This window comes from Myripristis murdjan, chromosome 5, assembly GCF_902150065.1.
Source record: "Myripristis murdjan chromosome 5, fMyrMur1.1, whole genome shotgun sequence".
NCBI lineage: Eukaryota > Metazoa > Chordata > Actinopteri > Holocentriformes > Holocentridae > Myripristis > Myripristis murdjan.
In genome coordinates, this window is record NC_043984.1 from 37,063,621 (window position 1) to 37,079,331 (window position 15,711).

General features: G+C 42.2%; 2 protein-coding genes across 9 annotated transcripts in view; one reads left to right on the forward strand and one right to left on the reverse strand.

Annotated features, from left to right (window-relative positions):
• LOC115359332 (NACHT, LRR and PYD domains-containing protein 14-like) overlaps window positions 1-15,711 on the forward strand; it is a gene marked incomplete at its 3' end in the record, with an annotated part of 845,616 nt that overhangs the window by 401,111 nt on the left and 428,794 nt on the right. The window lies entirely within an intron of this gene.
• slmapa (sarcolemma associated protein a) overlaps window positions 1-15,711 on the reverse strand; it is a 97,103-nt gene that overhangs the window by 62,153 nt on the left and 19,239 nt on the right. For all 8 annotated transcript variants that reach the window (XM_030051744.1, XM_030051746.1, XM_030051749.1 and 5 more), the window contains one exon: window positions 1,894-2,041. In XM_030051744.1, coding sequence (XP_029907604.1) covers window positions 1,894-2,041 — 148 coding nt within the window. The remainder of the gene's footprint in view (window positions 1-1,893; window positions 2,042-15,711) is intronic.

Sequence of the window (15,711 nt, forward strand, 5' to 3'; positions counted from 1 at the left end):
TTGTGTGTAAATATCTTATGAAAGCACCAGCAGTCATCCCGACAAAATCATCACAATATCAGTATCGAGGTATTGGCTCATGATATTTGATTTTGTCCTCATTGCCCAGCAGTAGCAGTGGTATTAGCAGTAAGAGCAAAAACAGAACTACAACTACCAGCTGAAGCAGAGATAGACGTAGTAGTCACAGAAGTCGTAGTATTATTAGATGTATTTATAATATCAAAGCGTGTATACATTTCTAGTTCATTAAATTGCCTGTAAGTTTTAACAGAGGCACTGAATGGAAAGCTTATTTACACCAACACACAACATTAGTTACAGCTCCGTCTGCCATAAGCACACTCAGTGGAGCTGAAAATCTGACCTCATTGTGTGTGTGTGTGTGTGTGTGTGTGTGTGTGTGTGTGTGTGTGTGTGTGTGTGTGTGTAGTCTGTGACCTATGCATGATGAGCCCTAAGATAACCTTGAGGGCCGATCAAGTGGAATTACAGGAGTTTATCTGTGTGTGTGTGTGTGTGTGTGTGTGTGTGGCAAAGCATAAGGATGATAGTGTTACTCTTCCTGTATTTACATGTATTACATGTTCTTTCTTTTTCTTTCAAGTCTATGTCAGTCCCTGTGTGTATTATGTCATATGTAATATTTCACCTACTTGCATGTAATACAACACGCATTTACAACACCAGACGTGTGTGTGTACTATGTGTGTTTACATGTACATCACGAATTTGCAAGTTACCTCAGATCTGTGATCAACTCATATCACATGCAATAAATTTAAAAAAATAAAATAAAATAAAATATCAATTGGAATCATCCCTAAAAATCCCAGCCTGTGCATTTCTAACTGCTCACAGGATTTACCTGTGCCATGTTTGTGTGTTCAGCATCGCGTGTTGTCGTGCGTCACACGGCCGGGCGATGCGGCCAAAAAAATGTCAGCACGGTAAAATGCAATATTTCAGCTAATATCAATAATTATTTTGATATCCATCAAATAGTTATTATGCCATTTTTAAAGATGAGCTTGAGGGGATCAGTAAAGGTAAATCTAATCTGCTGCACTTTTTGCTTCTGCATGAAAACCGAACCATCCAGAATGCTAATAATTAGCATTATGCTAATTACTTTTAGCCACCAAACAACACAGTGTGGTGTGTGTGTCTGTGTGTGTGTGTGTGTTTCCTAACTCATGGCGAGGCGTGCAAGCAGACCTCTCTCTGGTCTTGCCATATGGTCCTTCTTTTAAATTGATCGATATTTTATTGATTTGATTTTTTTATGTTTATATTGAGGAAAAATATTTTGCAGTGATTGTTGTTGTTATTTTATTGCCCAGCCCTAAAGCTTCATGTCATGTATTTGCATGTATCACAACACATATTTACATACCGTATTTCACCAATTAATCGCCCGGGCGTTTAATATGCAAAATCGACTTGGACCCCGGGCGTTTAAAAGAACCAGGCGGCTATTCGCTGCAGGCCTTTATTTAATTTTGCACCAGGTCATTATTGTGATGACAGCTACTGTCCAACATATTTTCAGTCGGTCGATTTAATATTACAGTACACCCTTTTGTTCTAACGTTAGCTAGCGCTCTTATTTTGACAGAAAATGGAAGCGCCACACACTTATTGTGCGGCTAACTGTTTACTTCTGCAAAAATAAGGTGAGTAGCCTTATTTTGGGTTACCTCAATATGATGCAAATAATCGCCCCGGCGGTTATTCGGGTGGGCGTTTAATACGCAAAATGCGTGCAGACCCCAGGTGTTTATAAGAACCAGGCGGCTATTTGCGGCCGGGCGATTAATTGGTGAAATACGGTACGTTATGCCATGCATTTTGTGTGTGTGTGTGTGTGTGTGTGTGTGTTCTGCTTCGGACCTTTGCGTGTGTTCTCAGTGACGTCGACGCCGAACTGGATGATGTCGCCGGAGAGAACCTCGCAGGGCGGACTCTCCTCCGAGCCGCGACTCAACCTCTGGCTGTTGATGAACGTCCCATTGCTGCTCTTAGTGTCCTGCAGGTAAAACTGACACACACACACACACACACACACACACACACACACACACACACAGCAGATGAGAACCGTGCAGAGCATCAATAGTCCTGGCTACTGCGCTGTTGAATAGCAAGTAAAAATACTTTGGAAACAGCACAGTATTTGCAATTTTAACAGTAAGAACAGCAACACAAACAAAAACGAGTCCGAAGTAAATAACACATCAATGATAATACATTAATCATACATACAAACAAAACAGAGTTGTCGACCTGGTGACAAACACTTGGTTTGTGAGGATAAATATCAAATGTAACCGTGCGTTCATTTGCATTCATTGTAATTCCTTTGCATTCAGTACACTCAGTCAAAAGGATCAAGTATGTACTTCATTATCTCTTAGATTTGTCGTTACGTGTTTTTCAGATGCTACCTTCTGCAGCGCATGCTTGAACGAGACAATCAAGAAGAAATTACAGTGGGAAACTCAACTTTCACATGAGACCAACGTAATTATTGTCAACAAAAACAAACCAATTAATGAGAGCTAGGTGTAAAAAAAATCATTTTCATTAAACAAAATAAAAACAAACAAAACAACAAATCTGAAACTCTACCATGTTGACAAAACTAAGTAAAATCAAATTAAAATTATGAAGGAAAATGTCTATGTTTATTTGGTTGTTCATCGGTCCTCAGTGAACATATTTTTTAAAATGGTGTGATGTTTTGTTGAGTTTTTATTACACTGTCTACTTTTTCTGACCCTTTGAATCTCACCCTAACAAACACCACATATTACAAAAAAAGACGAAAACTAAAGGCTCCGTCTCCACCTGGCACTGAAATGCATCTCCAGCTGTGTCTCACCTGCACACCTGTGATCAGATCTCACTTTCCCGCTCTATATGCAAATAAACACTCATCATTTACGTTTGCTGGTGGTTGTTTTTTTTTTTTTTTAAGTTGAGAGAGAGAGCGAGAGTGGAAGAGAGAGGAGTGTTGTCATATGCACAGTAAACAATAACACAGCATTTCACATCTGTAAATTATTACAAGCCCGACCCGGTCACAGTCAGGCTCAGATTATTAATTATTCCAGTGGGTCTGAGAGGATCGGGCTCTGTGCTGCGCTGACTAAATCAACCTGAAGGTGGGCGGGGCCTCTCTGAGTCAGAAATGACAGACGAGGCATTAAAAAAAAAAAAAAAGAAAAAAAAAAGAAAGAAAACAAGAAAACTAAACCCAGAGGGGAGTGAAATGAGCAAATATTCACATTGTCGCCTACAATATTCATCACTTTTAATTAGTTTTAATATTTAGCAGTTATATTCCTGTAGTTACTGCAAACGTACACGCTCACATTGTGGCCTGAAATATTTCTGTAATATTCCTCTAGTGACTCAACTGGGTTAGAAAGAATGTATTTAACTTCTACTTCTACTGCAGTCAGATACCAGCAGAGGAACAGTACTTCTACTTCTACTGCAGTCACATACCAGCAGAGGAACAGTACTTCTACTTCTACTGCAGTCACATACCAGCAGAGGAACAGTACTTCTAATTGAGTAGTAGTTTGTAGTTTCTCTTTCCACCTCCGGCTAAAACCGATGCGAGTCTCCTACGTGTGTTTTTGCAGGATAAAGTAGCTCCGTACAGCTTGATCTCTTAAACAGTCGCCAAAAAGCTGCTTCTGTTTCTAGATTCTCGTTGCTATTTCTGACTAAATCACAACTTCGCCGCATGACAAGTTGAATTTACGACCGCCAGACTCAGAAAAACGAGCTCGAGGAGGAAGGGGAGGAAGTTTCCTTTCTACTGACTCGACTGTTGACAAAACTCATTTGCAGGACTGTTGCTTTTGGTCTGTTTTTTTTTTTTTTTTTTTTTATTGCCGTTTAAAGAAAGTGTCTGGTAAATGTTCTGCTTGTCACACACACACACACACTCCCGCACAGTGTTATCAACCCATCCTGACAACATCAAGTGAACGGAAAAGCCTCAGTAGTAAACAAGTCAACAACAGTAATAAATACTTCAACACTCCATTTATATTCAAAATAACTTTCAGCCAGCACACACACACACACACACACACACACACACACACACACACATTACACTGGACATTCACAGATGCAAACGTAAGAATAGATAAAGACAGAGGGCATCAAACTGTGACCACACACACACCAACACACAGGAATCTAAGACAATAAAACAATGACCGTGTGAAATACTGCACACACACACACACACTCACACACACACACACACACACACACACACACACATAAAGAGAGTTTGCCATCTGATCCGGACACCTCAGGCGTGTCTGTCCGTCTCTCCAGGAGTTTCATTCATCACTTCTCATCCCACCATCCTGACTGAAAGCAAATGTCGATCACCCAGAGAGAGAGAGAGAGAGACTGACTGGTTTACTGACTGCAGTGTGCTATGTCTTCACAGCTCCTGATACACACACACACACACACACACACACACACACACGTTGACAGCTACCTCCTGTCCCCATGGTAACCCACAGACAGGGAGGGAGGGACCTAACTATAGAGCTTTTCACCCGGCAACAACACACACACACACACACACACACACACACACACACACTGCGTCACATATCTCACACAGCCGGCATATGGCTCTCACACACATATACCAAGTATGCCTCCCTCTCTCTCCTCCTACACACACACACACACACACACACACACACACACACACACACACACACACACACACACACACACACACACACACACACACACACACACACACACACACACACACACACACACACACACCATGACATCATCCACTACTGAACAGAAAACTGTGTTCTTTGTCTCAGTCACATCAAACTTCATTTATGGGAGAAATGAGTGGGGTTTTCCCCGTTAGCATAATGCTAATCTGCTAATTATGCTAATCCCAAATTCCTTCAAAACAATCTATGACAATTAAACATATGTATGAGGAAAAAGTGATTTCTTTCAGCACTTTTTTCATTAATCTGAACATGATTAGTGTAGTTTTTAAAAAGGCAAACTAACAGCTCTGAGATCAGTGATTCTCCTCTGGAGGTTTTTGTCGTCGTCTTGAACGAAGACAACAGATCAGACAAACTGATGTCAGACTGAATGATTCCAGTGGTAAATTTATCGCAGCCGTGTATTTAATTCGCTTTTAGCTTTTTGCTCAATAAATAATGATTTGGGTTGGAAAGCAGCAACAGCTTTTCAGTTTCATTTAAGAGAGAAATATGCAGATAAACGCTCGGGCTGTAAGTCACACGTTTCATCACAATATCACATCATATCGATTCTTTGGATAATGACACGATATTTGCTGATATCACATTGTCATTACATCCATTTAACACAATCAGTGACTTTATAATGAGATGATGGGGAAAAAAGTCAGTACAGTATAGAATCACAATATTTTATGTGGCGATACTGTATCAATATTGTATCACCAAGTATCGATACAACATTTCTGACAGGTTTTTATCACAGAGCTGGTCAGACTGTCCCGTTCTGCTGCAATAAAAATGAGTGAAGTGACACGAACAAGTGAAAACTTGATCTTATTTGTTAAAACACATGTGGACAAAGTTTTCCCTTGGGAACAGAATCTGCAGATGAAAAAAGGTAAAGAATCCAAAAGCATCGCGATGTATGTTATCACAAAACTCAACATGAGGCAAAATGTTTAAAATCACAATATTATCATATCATGACTTAAGTATTATGATAACATCGTATTTCCTCTCGTACTTGCATCGTTTACATGTGACATGTGCTTTGTCTTTTCTCTGAAACTGAGATTTTTTTCCCACTCTGTTGATTTATTCCCAAGAGGGGAGCAGATATCCTTATTTTCCGTTAGGCGCCCGGTGCCGGTGCTGTTTGAACGTTAAGGGAGGCGGTGTGTTTGGACGGGAACAGTGACACAGACGAGCCATAGGAATTTCAAAATAAAGGCTTGATTTATCTATCCAGATGGATGGATCATCACACCCCAAGGTTTAAATGCCAGCTTCAATCGCAGACTGGGACAGCGACAATGATGATGTACGCTTTTTCCTCGGAAATCCTCCAAATATTACATATTTAGTCATTTAATCATTTTCTAAAACTGCATGTCACAACACATTTCACGTCTATGAAAAGGGGATCAGCTGACATTTGATTACCTCACATCGTCGTCGTTTTGCATCATCGTGCAACACTTCATTTTGTCTTGGACGGTTTTTTCCCTTTGGCAGAAACAAAAGTCACGACTGAAGAGTCATATGAGGATTTAGACCCTGTTCACACATGATTTATATGAGGAGCCGTGTGAGCAACTGGCCAATCACACAATGATGTAAGCACAGCTAATCAATGAGGATCCCTCATTATGAGTAGATACTGACACATTTTACTCGGATTATAGGCCTACTCGTGCTCGTCAAAATAACATTATCTGTACCAGATATTTGTTTCATCCAGATCAGCCTGGAATGATTTCATTTGTAAAGGTAAGTTTCTCTGCTGTCCCTGAATCATCACTTCATCTTTGCGTCACATTGACCTTACTTCCGAGCGCTGATTGTTATCTGCTTTGTTGTTGCAGGTATTTTCCCTCAATCTGCCTCGTCTATAACAATTAGTGATTTCTGACAAGAATATTTATCCAGGTGCTGAGAAACGTTCCATTTCACACTCACATGCAAACACACAGCTCTCCTGTTAGCACTGTTAGCGTCCGTCACTGAACACAAACTGCACCGTTAGCTAACAATGGATGGGAACAGCAACTCAACAGCGGCTTCAGCGTGTGTGTGTGTGTGTGTGTGTGTGAGTGTGTGTATGTGAGAGAGAATGTGTATGAGAAAGAGAGAGAGAAAGCATATATCCCCTATACCTCACAGAGTGAATTAGCATTTCAGATGTCCCAGAACCCACTGGGGCGGCAGTTCTGTGGCTGTCAATCAAACTTCACACAGTGAGGGCACTCTGCCAGCTCGACTGCTGACACAGACAGACACACACACACACACACACACACACACACACACACACACAGAGTATCACACTGTGATCAGACAGGAGCGTTCTCCTCAAAGCGCTGCTGTGAGCATCACCGCTAACGACAGACCGCGGCAGGACAAAGGTTACGAGGAGCATTACATCATCCTGGTTGCTAGGAAACACATTTTGACAACAACCTGACGCTGAAAATACAAACGGAGCAGACAGAATTAGAGTCTTTGATATAATGTGCACACCATCTACTGTACTCCTCTATTCATTTTCCTGTTGCAGTGCAAAGGGAGTTCCTGACTGACTGCTGCTGAGGCTGACTGTGCTGACTGTTTATCAGCCACCCCCCCCCCCCACCCCCAACCCCCCCAACCATCAGTAACCTGGGAGTGTGTGCGTGTGTGTGTGTGTGTGTGTCTGCAATATGTTCAATATTTTTAAACGAACACCTCGATATGGATACTGTGACGATACTGAAGGCATGACTCCTGTTGGTACTTTCACAAAATATCCTCAGAATGAGATTTTTGAGGTCATCAGTCGCGTGGACATGAGGACCAAACGAGTCGAGGCAATACAAGAACAATCAGAAGAGTCCAGTAAGTTCAGAAGTTAAATCCCCTCACTGTGCTTCAGCCTTTAAATCCAGGAAAAGACGACAGTCATGCCGTGTCACAATATTATAGGGCTGGGACGTTAGCTTTAACTCCCAAGTCGATATTATCACAATACCCGGGTGCTGATTTGACATGTGTTGTGATTCTACATGTTTACTATTCGTGACTTGAAGCTTGAAATAATTGTACACCTCGACCAGTTCACATCTTTGACCGCTGATTATTTTACTCATAATTGTAACTGCTTTTAATTTTGTCCCTGTTTTATTCTGTTTTATTCTATTTTTGCTTGTATTGTAATTCTGTATTGTTTTTATGGTTGTTGTACATTCGGCATCATTGTAAATGAGAGTTTGCTCTCAATGATTCCCTGAATCCAAATAAAGGTTGAATGAATGAATGAATACTATTCGATATTAAGATTTATTACATTTTTGTTTTTTGAATCCTCCTCTAGTTTGTGTCTGTAAAGTTTGATGAGGCTGTGATTCTCCTAGAGGTCACTAGAGGTCATTTTCTACAGCGACGTCCAGTTTGACCCATTTTCATTCACACATCTGGAGGTCAGAGGTCAAGGGACCCCGCTGGAGACAGACATGACAGATTTTCCGTCACCAAAACTTTGGGGCAATATTAAGTCGCCTTGCCGATAACGTAGCATGATATGCTCGGTATCAACAGATCCCTGAGGTAACCGAGTCTCATATGACATCAGTGTCTTTACTTTAATTAGTAATGAAAAAATCTTTAAATCAATAAATCACCTGAGTGAACTGATTCCCCCCCCGTATCGTATATGCCCGTGCCTGGTGTGTGTGTGTGTGTGTGTGTGTGTGTGTGTGTGTGTGTCAGGGATTTTTTTCCCTGTTCAGCCAGTCAAGTCATACTGGGCGCCCAGTGAGAGCTTCACAGTTAGCTGCTCTGTCCCAGTCCCACTCACTCACTCTCTCTCTCTCTCTCTCTCGCTCTCTCTCTCTCTCTCTCTGAGTGTCAGTCACTTGCTCAGTTGTTTTCTCTCTTCCAGTCACACAATTCTCTCTCAGTCTCTCTCTCTCTCTCTGTCTGTCTGTCATTGTGACTCTCACTCAGTCTCTTCCTTGTTTTCTCTCTCTATTAGTTTTGCTCTCGGCCTCTCCCCTCCCCCTCTCCTCTCTCTAATCCATTCCCTTTCTGTTTCTATCTCTTAATTCCCCTCTGTCCTCTCCTCCTTCTCCTCCTGTCTCCTCCCTCCCTCGTTAGCGTCAGCTTAACGACTGCAGGGTAATTGTGTTTGGGTTTTAATTTGACCTCAGCCTTGGGAAAAAAAAAAAAAAAAAAACAGCACAAACAATCAGCTGGCAGCCAACAGCGACCACAGCCACTTAACCAGTCAGCAGGTCAACACATGACACCAGTTTGGATGCTGGACCCATGCACCACACACACACACACACACACACACACATCATATAGATAGCAGCAGTCAGCTGACAGATAAGCCGTGGACTCTCACTGCAAGCCATTCAGAGTTCAGCATCAAAATTCAGAGGAACACTGAAATAATTGTAATTGTTTACATGTACAGTACACAGCACAGCCAGCCCCTTCCCTGGGGAGGGCAAAAGGCATTCTGGGAAACATAAATCATTAACTGACAGAGAAGTGGAGGCAGGTTGAGTGACTGTGGATCCACCGAAAAAAAACAAAAAAAAAACAAGGAAATTACTAGAAACTCCTGGAATGTACTGAATATCACAGACTGATGATATTTAACAGTGGAAGAGGAACCAGAAACCGAACCTGGCTGAAGGAAAAACACCTGGTCAGCACCTCTGGGGCAGGAACGAGGAGGGCAGCTCATGAATCTGCCACAGAGGCACATTTCAGACTCACCTGCCACTTTCCTCTTTCAGGGCTTCCTTTTCTCGAGGTCAGTGACGAGGCTGAGGAAGATGCTCTGGGGCCGTTTAACCCACTTCATCCCTTCTGTTGAGAAATCTGGTCCGGGACCTCGGCCGGTACCAATGTTCAGTCCAGATTATCTGGTAATTTGAGGAGTTTACAGATCCAATCTCACACGCCCGAACAGCTCAGAGCCTCATCGGGGCCGGTGTCTCTGAGACAGAGACGCATGTATCGGCTCTGATGGCGTCCAAATCCACATGCACACATTAATAACACACAGTTACATCGCCGGGCCTCGACACACACGGCCTCGACACACACGGCCTCGACACACACAGCCTCCATATACACGGCCTCCATACACACGGCCTCCATACACACGGCCTCGACACACACAGCCTCGACACACACGGCCTCGACACACACGGCCTCCATACACACGGCCTCCATACACACGGCCTCCATACACACGGCCTCTCTCTCCATGGGGACAGTTTTCATTTCTGTTGCAGGGGAACACCACAAGTATTTGATGAACTCAATTCAGATTTTTTTTTTTTTTTTTTACCCACCCACTATTAATCAGCATTTTACTTTTGATGTGAGCTGCCCGATCTGCGGTGCCCGCAGTTACAACTGCAATCCACACATCACTGCTTTAAGACATATAACAGAGAGAGGCAGAGAGAGAGAGAGAGAGAGAGACAGAGAGAGAGACAGAGAGAGAGAGGTGGTGTATTTCTGCCTCTTTCATGATAGATAATCTTAATAGTAAAATATCCTGGAGTGTGTCATGTGCCATTATTTTCAAATCTTGTAGATTAGGGCTGCACCATTCTTGCTAAAATGTGACTCACGATTTTTCTCTCTAAGAACTCATATGATTCGCACTTTTTCAATAAAAATATTAATTGTGCTCTTAGATGCTCGAGAAAAAAAAAAATCATGAGTCCTTGTGCATCATCGTCAAGGGGTTTAAACCTGGATTTTTCTCCATTTTTCGGAATGAGCACATCATCACTCTCACCTTTGCCAACTCCTGTAGTCTGATGGAGGCCTAAGATCTCCTGCTCCATAAATTTGCAAAAAGACAGACTACCCTCCTCCTTCCCACCGACTGATGAATCAGCAAACATAAAATACAGATACAAAATGTCGGGGAGAAAAGTGCCTACCCAACGGTTTGATTCAAATTTTTTTGTAAATATGTTACGTGGTCTGCTTGACGAGTAGTGGCTTACTTGCCTACACGTTCACGCCTCTGTTATACAGTAGAACCAAGTTTTTTTTACCATCTCGGAAAATGATGTTGAGCGGCTTCCTGCGGCGCCCTGACCCTCAGGTCGGGAGCCGCTGGACTGACATTTGCCGGTGGCTAACATCGACTTCTACACGGCTGCATGAGAGAAAGTCAGGGGAGAGAAAGAAGGCAGACACAAGCAGAACTGGCCCCGGGGGGTCAACCAGAAGGTCAAAGGTCAGACCGAGCAGAAACCAAGCTAAATGTGTTGATAGTGAGTAACAGCGACAGAGCATAAAGAGACCACAGCGCTGCAACTGATGCATTACAGCTTCTCTTCTTTTTTTTTTTCTACCTAGGAAATAAAGGCATGGCCGATATGCTGGATCTGCTAAGAGTCACACTTCATGTTTTCTCATTTTTTCAAGTCCATGAACTGAGTTTATGAATGATTCAGTCACAGCAGAGCAGCAGAGCATGAAGATTAACATGCTGCTTAGGCTGGAGGGGTGTGAGGAGAGACAGACAATAAAAGAGAGATGGTGGAAAGATGGTGGCAAACATACAGACAGGAGGAGAGAAATCGAGGGACAGATGAAGAGAGAGCGAGAGAGTGAGAGTCAATGAGAATGACTGAAGGAGAGAGAGAGAGAGAGACTGCTGATCCTGCAAACTGTTGTTGAGGATGGTGAGGGCTCTCTGAAGGAAAGGGATGAAGAGTTTCAGTGTGTGTGTTTGTGTGTGTGTGTGTGTGTGTGTGTGTGTGTGTGTGGCAGGGGTCCAGGCTTTACTCAGCTGCTTCTCTGCACCAACACACAACACACACAAACACACAGCCATTTCCAAAAGAGGGCAGGGATGTGGATGTTAATGGGAAGTGGAGAGAGGTTTTTATCAGTCAGTGTGTATATGTGTGTGTAAGTAAGTGTGTGTGTGTGTGTGTGTGTGTGTATGAATACTTTTGCAATGAAGTGTGTATTTCCCTGCAAGGGAAGTGTTGGCTGCAGATTTCAGCCACCTATTTTCAGCTCTGTCACTTTGGAGGTCGATATAGAAGTGTGTGTGTGTGCGTGTGTGTGTGCGTGTGCGTGCGTGTGTGTGTGTGTCATGGTGGCGGCGGCGGTGGTGGTGGGTCTGCATCCACTCCAAATGCCCTTGAGCTAGCCACTGAACATCTATGAGCTAAATGCCAAAATTGAAGGGTTGATCGATTATTTCTGAAATCATTTTTGTCACATCATTGTTACAACATGTAAATGATGTTGTTCAAAGAAGTGTACTCACTCTTTCTGGTTGAAATATTTCTCAATTTGATTTCTCTTGTAATGTAATGAGAATCAGAAATAGTTCATTGATCCCCAAGGGGAAATTGAGTCAGTTGTAGCTGTTCAAATTCTCAAGAGAATATATATTATAAGAATAACTGAAATTATAAGAAATAGAGAAAAAAAGAAAACATAAAAACGTGCATTAAAAATTTGCACGCAAAAAAAAAAGTTCATTCATTATGTAGAAACGTGCATTAATCCTATGGTAAAATTACCACAATAAATACAGACATTAGAAACTGAGAGCATTAGCAGTCAGACAGCCGGTAAGGCCTGGTAAGGCTGGTAAGGCTGGTAAGGCTGGTAAAGCAGGACAACCAGCTGCACCCGGACCAGCTCATTTAAACTGCTTAACATTTAGCACTGCGTGATCTACTTGATCTTTTTGATCTATTTGCTCTGTTTGATGATGCGGCTGCAGGTGATCAGCTCGTCCAGTCTGACGGCGCTGACAGCATCCGTTTCCTGACGGAGGAAGTGTTGAAAAGGAGAAGAAGAAGGAGCGTTGCATCATTATTGTTGCTCTGACTGTTTACAAAACCAACGTGCTGTACAACCACTACCCGATTTCCCCTTGGCAATCAATAAAGTATTGCTGCTTCTGATTCTGATTCTGTCAATGTCAACGTTTCCAAGGTCCACCAGCATCTTTCACTGTTGTTCACTATGTGCTGCAGCAGCCAGCTGTTCAGGAGAGGCTGAGCTGTCCCTCTGATGTCAAACCCACCGCGAACAATCTTGGTATCATCTTTGACCAGGTTCTGTCTTTTTGCCTCCATGTTACTGAGCCCATCCACTCCTGTTTTCTTCAACTAAGAAACATCACAAAAATCACAAATATCTTCACACATATCATTTTAAATCGTTTACAGCTGGTTCAGATTATTAACTGTAACTCGCCGTCCGTCCCACGTTACGCCTGTTCTTGCTTCCCTCTGCTGGCTCCCCGTAAAATTCAGAATAAACTGTGAGATTCTGTTGATTACATCTAAAGTTACATCTCCGATCCCCTTACTCTTCATAACCACTTCTGGACCGCTCCCATCCTCAAACCTCTGCCTTTTATCCATCCCCTCGCTCCAAACGCAAAACAAAAGGTGACCTAAGCAGCTTTAGCCCCACCTCTCTGGAATAATCTTTCCCAACCAGTTCCTTTTGCTGAACCGCTGGACTAAAGACTCGTGTTTATAGACCAGCCTTTCCATACATCTCTGTAGAAGGTCTTTGGATTAACTTGGGATCTACAGGTCCTCTCCATCTGTGCTCCATGAATATGTTTTACGTATTTATTTTTCTATGTATTTATTTTCTTTGTCCACGTGTATGAAACATATTGTAACTGTGTGTTTTAAAAAGTGCCCTAAAAATAAAGCTTTACTGACTTACTATAGAGCTCACTAACTTCCCACACAGAGTAAAGAGACTTTCATAACAGCATGTGATACATCCACCCTGGCCCTCTAAAACACAATGTACTGCACATAAGTGAATAATGATTTAAGTCAATTTGGACATAACCATAGAACATGTACACTAAATTTAATAAATACGTATGCAGTCAAAGACCAGATAAACTCTGGTGCGCCCTAAGGATGGAGCTCACTGTGGGTTGATGGGATAAATGGTCAGTGGGTAATGGACAACTCTGTATTGGGCCGTGTTTTGTTAAAAAGTTCAGTGGACGATAACAGTGGAACCACTGGAGATATCAGTTATCTGTGTCACAGCTTTATGAGCAGACCGAACAGTGAAAAAATTCAATCTCTCTTCCATCTATTAAAATGGAAATGCTGAACAGTATCTGCACTGGACTGAACATGAAAACAAAGATGTATATGTTATAGATCAAAATGTAAAACTAAACACAATAAGCATCATGATAAACACTCATGCTGAATAACAACCTTAGTTTAGTTTAATTGGTTTTTGTTGATTCTGAGCCTCTCTGCCAAGTTCGCCGTAGCTCTTACAGTTTGACACTTTGAGCAGAAGCTGATTAATGAGAACAAGGTGCGAAAAAAAAAATCCAAATAACTGCATTGAACTGCAACGACATGCTGATCAGTTTTAGCGCTCTCTGTTAGTTTGACTGCTCCACCGCCCACTTGAGTTTCCTGAACTTCTAAAGCCCTGTCCTGGTGTGCTGACATGTATCTGGATGCAGTGTATTCCTGTCACTGGACACTAGGGATGGGCGGGGTTAACCGGGTACCCGACTATCTGAGGGGAGAATTTGCTACTCGGTTACAAATTACTACTCGGTTATCCGCGGCATACAAAGTGCCCAGTCCAGCTTAGGATCAAACTACATTTATACAACAGGTAGATCCGACCGAGCAATCTGATTGGTCAATCAGACGTTTAGAATGTGCTCAAATGAGCAATTGAGTACGGCTAGCCGTGCTTAAATGAAAAAAAAAAAAAACCTCATCACTGAACATATTACTTCTCCCGCAATATTAGCTATTTCCTGAGTCTGTGTGGTTTCCATGGCAACGCAAAACGTTTCACTGAAACCCGCATCAAAAGCCGCTGTCAGCTTTGTTCGCCTGCATAATGGACCGTTTGGTTGTCAATTTTGATTTGTTTGGCGACCTAAGTTTGGATAAACGGCTGAGCGAGGAAGACAAGACAGAAGAGAAAAAGGAGAGATACACGAGAGTGACGAGTGAAGGGCTGGATCAGCTGGAGAGGTCAGGACATGAAGCCGGTACGGCCCGGTCAACGTCTTAGGCCGACAAATGTCTACAAGACTACCTGACAAACACCGGGCAAACAGCGGATTTCTCACCTGTAAGGAAAGAAGAGCTAAACAAGATCCTCCGTGAATTTTATGGGGCTTTAATTTCTAGGCTATAATAGAGAATGAAATGCGGAGTCAGCACCACGGACAGTAGGCTACCTGTAAGATTTTCCACGGAGATGTGCGGCTATAACGTTTTTCTTGTTATTAATGTGCTAATGTAATCAGTTATTAATCAGCCTATTAATCGTTATTAATTTGTTTAGTCTTTATGAGTTGCCAAGACCATTGATTTAATTAATTTGTCAATTTGTTTGCATCTGTACATTGAAATGAACATTTAATAAATCGACACATCTGTGAAAACTGTCGTCTTTATTTCAGAGGTAAATTTATAATAGCCTGAAAAGGTAATTAGCAAAAGCCCCCGAAAGGTGGGGTTGAAATTATATAACTCTGTTCAGCCTTATTGTGACTGCTTACTGTTACTTTTGCTGCTTAGCCACATTAATCGGAGCTGACGTTAAATTGGAGTAACGCAGCCCCAGCTGAAATAAAACATCTGCCGGTGAGTTTATGAAAAGACAGATGTTTGTTGTGGTGCTGACACTGGAAAGCAGTAGCCTGTATTTAAATATAACTGTTAATATAAGTTGGTTGTAGATAAAGATCAGCTGTGTCGCTGTCACGGTACCTGTTAGGTTAAAAATGACTGAGAAGTCGGCAGAAGTAGGCTATAACTATCGGTCCATGAAAAAAAAAAATTCCAGCGGATATTCTATAGTAACAACATGATTGAGCTAGCAAATAAATAATTTAGTCTAACATCTAGAT